Here is a 12,132-nt window from a genome sequence, read left to right on the forward strand (position 1 = left end):
CATTAAACTGTTAACATCATTTAAAAGGGAGCTTGACATATGAGCAATCTGAAGCATTTATGTCGATTCTAGGCATTTTGAGAAAAATTATTAGGTGGATTCAACTTTAAAACAATTAAAACAACTGAGTATTGACGACATTAAACTCATAGTTCAAAAGTGGATGACCTATTTTGTGTTATAATGACGAATGGAACTGCAAACAAGGAAACCCCTTTGTGCGATAGAGAGGGAGGCAATCTTGCAGGTAGATAGAATAGTCGAAGAAGATGGAAGAAAGACGTAGCAAAAGACTGCACGGGCACTGCAGTTCTTGCAATCGTGCGGAGGCGGAGTCTTTGTGGTGCGTTTTCCTTGTGGCTCCCATAACAATACTTCCTTATGGCTTCCATAACAATACACATTTACTCTAGATGGTAAAGGGACCATTTAAACCAAGACATTTTATACTTCATTCTCTTAATGTAAAAAAAAATAAAAATAAAAATAAAAAATAATAATAATAATAATAATAATATTAATTGATGATCATTTAAACCATACACTGTATGTACAAAAAATAAATAAAAAAAGTTGATGACCTTTTAAAACAAAAATGATAAATTCATTGGGTTAATATGATATTTTAATTAGCTATTATTTCTTTAATCTTAATTGATTATACTTATTAAATAGGTTTAACTAACGAACCATTTTAAACCAGTATTTTTTCTATCACCATCTTATTGGCTCTTTTATCCAACATTATTATTAAAAAAAAATATAAATTTTAATAATTATCCACGACCACATTAAACTTATTCCACATGCCATATAGCCACCATTTCCTATTCCCAATTTTCGGTCAGCATACTCACACCATAACCAACATATATCTTATTCAATTGTATTCCCATTTTGACCTCATGCACTATTACCTTCTTATCTCTATTTATACACTATAACCTCCTCAAGACTTCACAATCCAACTGCTCACCAAACCTAAAACATCGGGCGCGAACTTGCACTCGAACTAGACATGGAAGACAACAAGGATCATGCAAGATCCAACCTACCAACCAAGTCATCCGTAGACTCACCACCAACCTCCGGCCCTTCTTCACTAATCCACTCTCCATCTCTAGTTCGTTCACCCCTCCTCCAGTCACCAGACCAGCAGTCGCCGGACCACCCAGAGGCCCCGAAGCCAAAAACCGGCCCCAAGATCTCTTTTATAAGCATCCCGCCACCAAGCCACTCGCCGTTCATGTCACAAACTCCATATGTACCTGGTACACCAGATAGGCCGATGACGATGCCTCCTAGTGGGGCTAGGACTCCCATGGCTTATATAAGGTCTAGGAATTTGACACCGAGGTTTCTAACACCTTTGGGTAGTCCTTTGAGAAAAGCTCTTCGGATCACTAAATTAGATCCCACAGATGCATGGCTGCCGATTACTGAGTCGAGAAATGGAAATGCTTATTATGCAGCTTTTCATACGCTTTGTTCTGGGATTGGGATTCAAGCACTCATTCTTCCTGTTGCTTTCACCATCCTTGGCTGGTAATTTACCATTTTTTTTTCTTCTTCTTATGATTCATTATTTTATCGGGTTCGAAACTTAACCATAACTAACGCAAAGGTGGCGGATTGACTCAAAATTATGCGAAAATCATGTTATATTTGATAACATTCGAAAAAGATTTATTGTATTTTATCATTTTATTGATTTACAAATCTACTTATCATTTGTATTGATTAAACAAATTACTTTTATAATTATCATTAAATTTTATTTTTTCAACCCATTTTAGTGTAATGGAAAAATACAGAATAACATATACAGTATTTTTTTGATTTTGTGGATTTATGTATTGAACTATTATTTTAATATAAAACATAAATGAAAAACAAAATGTTTTATAAAATGGTCTAAAAGATATATAATGTTTTAATCACTAAAAACTTAGCTAGATAGGTTAATAAACTGATAAAATATTGTACATGTGTTCTTTTCTTTTTTATTTTTTATGTTATTATTTTTTTATTTTTTTTAGCATCTTCAACTCAACACACTATTTGTAGTTAAAAAAACAACGACTAAAAGCTACTTGCCTACTCTAACATAACATCATTTTCTACATTTAGTTTGGTGTTATGAATTAATATATTTTATAACGACAAATTCAAAATACTATTCACTAATAGTCAATTTGATGTTAATGGTTAACTAATTTGTAATTTTTTGGTTGTTGGATCTAAGTTTAAACATATATATCTATTTTGTTTTAGTTGTTTTAAGTTTGAATATATATATATATATATATATATATATATATATATATATATATATATATATATATATATATATATATATATATATATATATATATAATGTGAGACGGTCTAATTTTGTGAGACCGTAGAACGCATTTTTTTATTTTTTTATTTTATTTTTTATTTTTTTTATTAATTCAAGTTCCGAAATTAATATTTAAAAAAATAATTTTTGAATTTTCCATTTATTTTGCATTTTAAAATTATTTTTTAGAATATGTACAGTGTAATATTTTATTAGAATATTTCACGTACTTTTATAAAAACGAGATTTTTTTAGTTAATTCAAGTTCCGAAAATAATATTTAAAAAAAGAATTTTTAGATTTTTTCATTTATTTTGCATTTTAAAATTATTTTTTATAATATGTACAGTGTAATATTCTATTAGAATATTTCATGTATTTTTCAAAAAAAAAATGGGATTTTGTTTATTTATTTTTATTTTTTTAGTTAATTCAGGTTCCGAAAATAATATTTAAAAAAAGAATTTTTGGATTTTTCCATTTATTTTGCATTTAAAACTATTTTTAGATTTGGTCTCACGGTCTTATAAAATTAGAATGGTTTCAAGTGAACCTTAATATATATATATATATATATATATATATATATATATATATAATCTTAGTGATGAATTTTATTTTAAGTGTGAAAATGTTTTAAAAATATGTTTAATTCTCTAATGGAGGTAATGTTTTATTTAAAAAAAAATGTACGTATAATCATTTAACAACTAGTTCCAACTGATAATAAATGAATTGTTTTTTTATTATTATATTTGCTTAAAAATGTAGATCAATCCCAAAGTTAGTGATTCTAATTAAAAGATATGAGACAAATTTGTAAAAAACTAGTTAACAAATAAAGAAATAGTTAATAAATAAATAAATAAATAAGAGTATTTTTTAAATCTATATAAATTTGAAACATATATATATATATAATACACTTGGAATTATATTTTTTGTGTCAACAATGATATTGGATACAATCACCTTTTACATTATTGTTGGAGAAGATGGTACGGTAATGAAAAGATGAATACCACAAATGAGATCTTGGATTAGTAACTATTATTATCATTATTAATATTTAATAAGAGGAAGTTTAAATCTCGTAACCTACTCGTTTGATTTCTTGTTTATGACAGGGCGTGGGGAGTCATATTGTTGACATTGGCATTCATATGGCAACTTTACACTTTGTATTTGCTTGTAAATCTCCATGAAGATCATGAAACTGGAGTGCGATACAGTAGATACATGCAACTGGCAAATGCAACCTTTGGTAAGAAATTTACCCCAAGTTTATTTTCTTACATTTCTATATGTATATTTATCCGACGTCTTTTACACAAGTTCTATATTTGTCACTCGGTTTAAAGCTAGCTCGAGCTCGAGCTCAAGCTACTCGAGTTTATTATTGATTCAAGTCCAAATATTAGAATCTTCAGCTTGTGTGGGATTCGTGAGATTAATTGAGCTTAGTTATATTTTCACTTTTACCTTTCATTTTATTCAAATTTTAAATATTTGTGCCAACGTGAGTCGAGTTTGTGAGCGTAATCGTATTTTGTTATCGCAATTTAAATAATTTCATTTTTTCAATAACTAATCGAGTCTACTCGGATTAAACTCGAAATTGTCATTATTTTATTATGCTCGACTCCAAGCTTGACATTAAGGCTTGAGCTTGAGATTTTAGTTGAGTTGAGTTTCAAGTTTGGCAGTACCAACTTGACTCGGCTTACTTACACCCTAAATTTTCATTATTTAGTCATAACTAACATGTAATTTTATGGTACTGTCTAATTTTAAGGATGGGTGTTTTAGTCTTTTAAGATCAAATTTTGATGATATCTTTCAGGTGAAAGGTTAGGAAAAATTCTTGCCTTATTTCCGACCATCTACTTATCAGCCGGTACATGTATAGCGTTGATCATCATTGGCGGGTCAACGTCCAAGATATTCTTCCAAGTTGTGTGTGCGTCCACTGATTGTAAAGCACAAACACTAACGGTGGTGGAATGGTACCTAGTGTTCACTTCTGGTGCAGTGCTCCTATCGCAACTCCCCAATCTCAACTCCATCGCTGGTATCTCACTCATCGGTGCAATCACAGCCGTCGGATACTGTACCACTATATGGTTGGTGTCAGTAACAAAAGGCAGACTTCCAAATGTGTCCTATAATCCTATTAGGATTGGCAGCGAAGTATCCAAGATTTTCGATGTCCTAAATGCTCTTGGGATTATTTCTTTTGCATTCCGAGGCCATAATCTTATACTTGAAATTCAGGTAAATGTTAATATACTATCTTTATTGTTTATTAGGCGGAAGAACTCATGGGTTATTAAAAATAAAAGTTTAATGTAAAGTTTGAATTAAATAATCAATTGGAATTGATGTATGATATCAATGATTTTTACAATAGTTCTAGGATATTTGAAACACAAAGGGAAAAATAAGAGCATTTATTCTAAAATTTAATATAATTTTTAACCTTAAATATATAAGCTCTTAGTAAAATATGAATTTTAAATTTTAAAAAATGAAAAACACAAGAAAATAATAAGTGGAATTTTTTTTAATTCAAAAAATCCAACAAAAATGACATGTATAGATTCAATAAGAATATGACATTTAACAAAAATGATTTTTTATTTATTACGTAAGACTTAACAAAAATGATTTTCATTTATTAGGTTAGATATTTTACATAATTAAAACCATATTCAATATTAAAAATATTAAAAAAAAAATGATGTAAGAAAATATTCCTAAGTATTAATTTATTAGTTGAGGTTATTTGTAATTAACATTTTCTTATTATCCTCGCATTAAAATATATATTCATATGCATGATTTAATCATCCATGTTGCACATATAATAATTCATAGAATATTTTTGTATGTATTATGGTTTTTGGCATATGCTAGTGTCAAACTTATCGTCACATATTCGCAAACTTTTATTCCAATTCGTTGACCAGAGTTTTGACCGTTCCAATTTGGTGGGCTGAATTCCATGGCACTTAAAAGGAATTAGATGTAACTATTATACTACTATCATTACTGTTCCTTATTATTATTATTATTATTATTATTATTATTATTATTATTATTATTATTATTATTATTATTGTTGTTTTTTTGTTGTTTAAATTTCATGACACTTGTATCAATTAAAAAACGTTAGAGGTAAATAATAATAATAATAATAATAATAATAATAATAATAATAATATTATTATTATTATTATTATTATTATTATATATTTCTTTAGCTTTTTTTCTTTAAAACTATATAATTTATATTAACTTTTGGTAACGTTCCGGTTATTTTCCAAAACAACAGAACTAAAAATATTTGTTTAGTTTTTTACATAGAATGACGAATTAACGAGGTTAGATGTGCAGAGCGTATAAAAGTCAAAGTAGGCTTTTTAAATACGTAAAATATAGAGTATTATTTAAGATGAGAATAAATGATGTTTAAATAACTCCTAATCTATGTTCTTCGTTTAATAATTATATTTTATGAGTAAAAGTCTTACGTTTTATCATCATAGTTACTCGTAAGATAGTAAATTGTTGAACAAATCATTTTAATGAACCTGTATATCAAATTAAGTAAAGTATAATCAATTAATCATTTGTTTTTATGTGCGGATATATATATATATATATATATATATATATATATATATATATATATATATATATATATATATATATATATATATATTATTAACAGCTATTTTATGAATTTGTTTTTTCTGGATTACAGGCAACCATGCCGTCTAGTGAAAAGCATCCATCAACAGTACCAATGTGGAAAGGTGTGAAAGTTTCGTATACGATTATTGCCATGTGTTTATTCCCACTTGCAATTGGAGGTTATTGGGCTTACGGGCATTTGGTAATTAATCTCTTATTTCTCTAAAAAGATTAATCGGTAGTTGTACCTCTGTGGGCCATCCTTCGCTCGTTTTGCTCGTAAATTCAAGTTTTGTAGCTCGGCTTGGGTGGCTACGTTCATTTAAGAACAAATCTAATTACTTTTAAGCTGCTATTAATTCCATCAATGTATTAGAGAATATATTAAAGAGGACTTGAACCTTAGACCTTAAGAAAATAGTTGTTAACTATTCAATAACTTTTACGTTTTAACTTTTATGTTTAAGTACATTTAATCCTTTGAAAAAATCTTCAAGATTTATTTTCCAAACAACCATACATTTGGTGATATTAATGAAAAGTAATTGAAGAAAAATTTATAAATAGTAGTACAAAAAACGTTTCATAACTTCCTCTAGTAAGTCGCTGTATCTATATTAAGCAACATACATGTGCTCATTTATAGAGGAAGAACCTTAAATTTTTCATCTTTATTTTACAGATTCCACCTAGTGGCATGTTGCCAGCTCTATTCGTTTACCACTCACAAGACCTGGCGAAATCAGTTCAAGCATTAACATGCGTACTAGTGATCATCAACGCTCTTAGCTCATTTCAGATCTATGGAATGCCAACCTTTGATGAGTTGGAGTCGATATATGTAACAAGGTTCAAGAAGCCATGTTCATGGTGGCTTAGGGTGATCATAAGAACATCATTCGGATTCACTTGTTTCTTTGTGGCTGTGGCAATCCCATTTCTTGCAAGTCTGGCTGGTTTGGTTGGTGGTATCGCTTTACCGGTGACATTGGTGTATCCATGCTTCATGTGGATAAAGGTTAAAAAACCAAAGTTCTATAGCTTCCAATGGTGGCTAAATTGGGGACTTGGTATTCTTGGAACATGCTTAAGTGGGCTTTTGATTGCAGCTGGGGTTTATGTCATTATTGATAATGGGATCAAGTTTAATTTCTTTAAGCCAGAGTAATGTGACTATGTGAGTGAAATTAGAGTGTGTAAAGGACCAAATTGCCCTTGGATCCTTTCTTTTCAACCCAATTTGTATGTATTTAATTGTTTGTTTTGAGTGTGTAGTTAGGCAACGATGTTTGTTCAACGACTCTCTTATATCAATTGTTTTTTTTTTTTTTTTTTTTTTTTTTTTTTTTTTTTTTTTTTTTTTTTTGGTAAGTTATATCGTTCTTCTATATATCTTTAAAATTCAAAAAATGAGAAAGAAAAGGAATTAAAATAATGTTAGACAATGTATAAAACTAAACTTCATTCAAGATTTCGACCTCCTTGTGCCCGTTTCTCAAATCCATCAACTACAAAAGCTATGTTCTCTTAATGGGAAATAATATCAAACAATATATAAACTGATATGATATAATTTATCTATCTATAAACATGCTGGTCTTTTGGCAAAACTGGTCCATAAGTTTTCATATTTTTAGTAGTTCAGATTTTTGACACTAAAGTTTGTGATATTGGCAATTTGGTCCCTTAAATTATTAACAGTGGTAAAGATAAGGATGAGGTTGATACGTGTCATTCCCGCGCTCCCCCACCGGTTCTGCCTTATCTCCCCCCCCCCCCCCCCCAACCCGGTTTCTCATCCAGTCATTTTGTAGGTTTTCTAATCTGATTTCCACCCTTCTATTCTTTGGCTCCACCCATTTCTTTTGTTTTGATCGGCCAAAAGGGAAGACGGACACAGGATATAAGTTAGGGAAAAGAGAAATCGGGGGTAAACCATGGTCTAACCGGTTCATCGATCTTTTGCATCACCGATTGAGAACCGCCAGCGCCATCGTCTGCTTGCATCACCGATCTCCGCCAGGGCCACCGTCTGCTTGCATCACCGACACCTAAATCACGGAAGCCTCACCGACGGTACATATTTTCTTCCCTTGCTTTACCTCAACCACTTCCCTTTTATTATAATGAATTGCAATTGGAACTGATTCATGTTATATTTCAAAATTTGAACTTCATATTCATGGAATTGAAATCTGTAGGTGGGTGTTTATGGTAAAACAAAGGGAGAGAGGTATTGAGCTGCAGAAGGTGATCCGAAGGAGTAGAGAAAAGAATAGCACCTTTACAAGAGTGGGTCTCAAGGTCGATAGTTCCTGTCCTTGCAAGACCCTTGAGAATGCCTTTGTGAAGTTCTGTTCCCACCATTTTTTTATGGACCTACTTTATTGAGAAGAATCAAGAGATGAAGGCAACATGGTTGACCGAGGTGTTTTTGGTCTGTCTACAGGAAGTGAATCTAGCCATAATTCCTACTTCAGCTAAGTCTTTTCCTCTGTAAAATTTATTTTCTTACAAAGTTTGGTTTTTTTGGAAACTTTTATCCAACACATTCATGTATTCTACCACCACAAGGATTAAGCCCTATGAAGACGTCATATATCCAGACGACATGTGTCGTCTACAAAACACAAGCTATACCGACGACATGTCGTTGGTAAAACGTGTTTCAACTTTGACCATATCTGTTTGACCAGAAAGGCTATCCAGACGACATGTCGTCGGTATACACCGGGAGGGAAGGGGCAAAAAATTGGTTGTATGTCCAATTTCTATCCAGACGACATTTCGTCTCTATAAGGTATTAAAGAAATATTTTTGATTTATTTATATTCCCTTTTGCAGAAAATAAAGACGTCGTCGTTTTGGTCCACCTATGCCGACGACATGTCGTCGGTATAGAGTGGTAAAACAATTATTTTGAGTTATTTTTAACTCGAGTCGTAGAAAAGTAAAACGATGTCGTTTTCGTCCCCCTATAGAGATGACTTGTCGTTTGCAAAAAGTGGGACCGATCCGCGTGAAAAGTATTTTTTTTAATGAGGTAAGAAGTTGGACGACATCGTTGTAACGCCCCATTTCTGGTATGTGATTTAAATAAAGTAATTTTAATTTCTTAAGGGGTACTCGACGAGTCAGTAGCCCGACTCATTGAGTATGATGAGCTCTTTTCAATGTCTTGGATCAAAACATAGTTACGCAGATTCTTAACGATAGGGATATCGGTTGATACGACGAACTCCAGGCGCATGATGAGCTCTTTCACCGCGGAGGGTTTCGTCCTATAGGCATACGAGAATTCACTATGCATAAGAATAACAAGAACTAGGTTAGACAGTTATGTCGAGGGTTGTACCCCAGTATATCTCTCTGATGCCAAAGCTAGATTGCGACTTTTTACTATTGCTTTTGTGAAAAGGAATATGTGTTCTTCCTACTTACCTGGTTAGCATGTCTCCCGGGGATATTTATAGGTTGTACGTGGTTACTGAAGCCCACTTATAAGAACGGTCCTCCACTCATTACCCAGTTTGTGAGCGGCCACACTTCCTGTCCTTTCCTTCTTTATTTTATTTGCATTGTACTATTTAGAATATTTTTTGGGATGGGATTTTGATTCTTGCATATGATATATTCGAATACATGTTTGTCCAAAACAAGTGGTAATGCATGTATAACCTACCTAGTGAGTACCAGTTCGGTAGTTGGTTGCCTCGGACTACCGGCCAGGTATACCATTAACCCCCCCAGTGGAAGGATAAAAGAATATTGTCGAAATACTTTTGTCGTTCCAAATTTTAATCCCATATTGGGTATTGTAAAATCTTTCACATGTTTTGCATTAAATGCTTACATTGTCGCATGTCATATTGCTTGATTTGATTAGATTTCCCGTATTAAATGCTTTAACCGGTCCCTATGATTATTTATTGGGTAATCCTGATTATTCTTGTAGAAACTTCCTTGCACACTTTCCCTTTGACTTTACCATCATTCTGATTGGTATGGGTGATGACATGTCTACAGTGGTGTCTTCAATCTTCTTCTGTTCTTGATGCCCCTCCTGGTAAGGTTGTTTTTTATTGTCGTCATCTTGTGTGTGGGTTACATTTACCCTCGTCTCGCTTCTTCTTAGAAGTTCTTTGTTATTACAAAGTTCATCCTGGGCAACTACGTCCAAATGCAGTATCAAAGATTGTTACTTTTGAAGTTTTTTGCGTTGTTTAGAAGATACCACTTAATGTCTCCCTGTTTCGTTATTTTTCTTTCATTATTTTTATCGCTTGAAGATGTATGGTGACTTTTTTTCTTTTAGTTTTTGTCGCTTTTCTCTAGCTCCAGATTTAGCTAGCTCGAATGGGAACTGGAAAAGTAGGTTGTGTTGGGTGGACATACATAGCTTGTGTTTCTATTTGTCACATGTTATGTTTCACTTGGTGATGACTTAGTGTATTTGTCTTCCGATCTTCTTGGATTTGTTCCTTTATTTTCGCATTTATGTGTAAATAGGGCAAATCTGTCAAAGGTTGTACTTGCCATGTGTCATATGAGCCCATTCTGAAAACCATGTTGTCAACTACCGGTGTTATCTATATGTCGTGCATGTTTGTCTAACCTTTTTACTGGATTTAGCATAGGTTCCTTTGTCTTTTCTTTCGCCGGTTGTGGGTAATCTCTTGATATAAATTCTACTTCTGGGTTTTTTTTTCTCTACTCATTTATTATTGCAGATGGGAGTAAATACTCCTTCCAGCTGAGATCTTATTTGGCCAGAGATATTCCACCCGAGTCCATTATGGTCGATAATGTGGTTCCTGACCAAAATGTGGACCAGATGACTGTGATACCCGAATTTCCCCTTGAACTCCCAGGTTTTGGGCCGAATGCTTTCTATATCGATCATTTGTTGGACATATCTTGACCTATGATTGGTTCTGTGCAGGTCGATTCTTCTAGCTCCGCATCAGTTGTGCCCCTAGGAAGTGTTTCTTTTAGCCAAAAATGTAGGCGAGTTCTTTCTCCTGATCAATTTGAAGAGTTTCTCTAAGAGATTTCCCATGTAGGCCCTCGACGCATCTCTCCCTTGTCCTTTGGTCATATGGACCCCAAACCAATTGGTATGTAAATAGTTTGGCGTGTGTTACATATTTACATATATGATGTGTTTTGTTCATGATTATTTTGTTATGTTAATGACGTTTTCCTAATGTTGTAAATGGGTGTCCTTCTTGTGTGTTGTTTGAGAAAGAGTTGTATGAAGCATGCCAGTTTATAGCTCGTGCTGAAAAAATTATCCCCACTATACTCGGGCGAGATCTCAATTTTTTTGATGGGGTGAGTCCGGTTTTTAGCCATGGAGGTGTATGTACTTATTGTCGAAGGCATAAAGCTTGCAAGCGAGGAAATGCTACTGACAGCTAGAAATATGTATGCTTATTTCGGCGAAGTATGAAGCTTGTCTCCAAGAGAACAGTGTGATGCATTCTCAGCTTCTCAAGAATTCTTGATAGTGTAGGTTATGTGTGTTGGTTATGCTCTTATTTTTTTAGGCAAGTGTGAACTTGGTGTTTTGCTAGTGTGCCTAACCGAATCAGATTTTGTGCCTGGTCTATTTTGGTACATTGATTGTTGTTGGTCGGGATTGTTTTGCTATTGGAATCATTGATTTTCTAATGCATTTAGGTAATTGAAAATTGATTTATGGGTCTAGTAACACATTTTCTCCGTCCGACAGATGTTAGTTAGATATCTAGGTTGATACTAAACAACTAATATGTTTCATGGGTATTTATATGTGTGATGGATATATTGGTGTAGTCGACAAACCAAGTTATATCATTTGAAGAATAAGTGTATTATTAGGCTAAGCGGGTAGCCTTTTTGTCGAGTAATGATATTCAATGTATACATAAGCATAGTCAATAGACTGAACTACATGTTTTGAAGAATAAGTGTATTCTTCGACTAAGTGGGTAGGCGTTTTGTCGAGTAGTGATACTCGATGTATACATAAGCATAGTCAGCAGACTGAACTATATTCTTTGATGAATAAGTGTATTATTCGGCAAATTGAGTAGCTTTTTGTCGAGTAG

General features: G+C 32.6%; 1 protein-coding gene and 1 long non-coding RNA gene across 2 annotated transcripts; both read left to right on the forward strand.

The window, feature by feature from the left end:
• The first annotated feature begins 938 nt into the window (after positions 1–938).
• Positions 939–7,337, forward strand: LOC145102401 (lysine histidine transporter-like 8). The gene is made up of 5 exons (XM_079039790.1): positions 939–1,545; positions 3,472–3,608; positions 4,188–4,618; positions 6,111–6,242; positions 6,723–7,337. Exons 1-5 carry the CDS (start codon positions 1,019–1,021, stop codon positions 7,206–7,208), a joined length of 1,713 nt encoding a protein of 570 aa, XP_078895916.1. The 5' UTR covers positions 939–1,018; the 3' UTR covers positions 7,209–7,337.
• Positions 7,338–7,901: 564 nt separating this feature from the next.
• LOC145102402 (uncharacterized) lies at positions 7,902–11,689 on the forward strand. Its single transcript, XR_013706147.1, has 3 exons — positions 7,902–8,116; positions 8,242–10,911; positions 10,983–11,689. It is a non-coding gene; the product is annotated as an uncharacterized LOC145102402 (long non-coding RNA).
• The last annotated feature ends 443 nt before the right edge of the window (positions 11,690–12,132 follow it).

Source organism: Lactuca serriola, chromosome 4, assembly GCF_051521515.1.
Source record: "Lactuca serriola cultivar US96UC23 chromosome 4, Lser_US96UC23_V15, whole genome shotgun sequence".
NCBI lineage: Eukaryota > Viridiplantae > Streptophyta > Magnoliopsida > Asterales > Asteraceae > Lactuca > Lactuca serriola.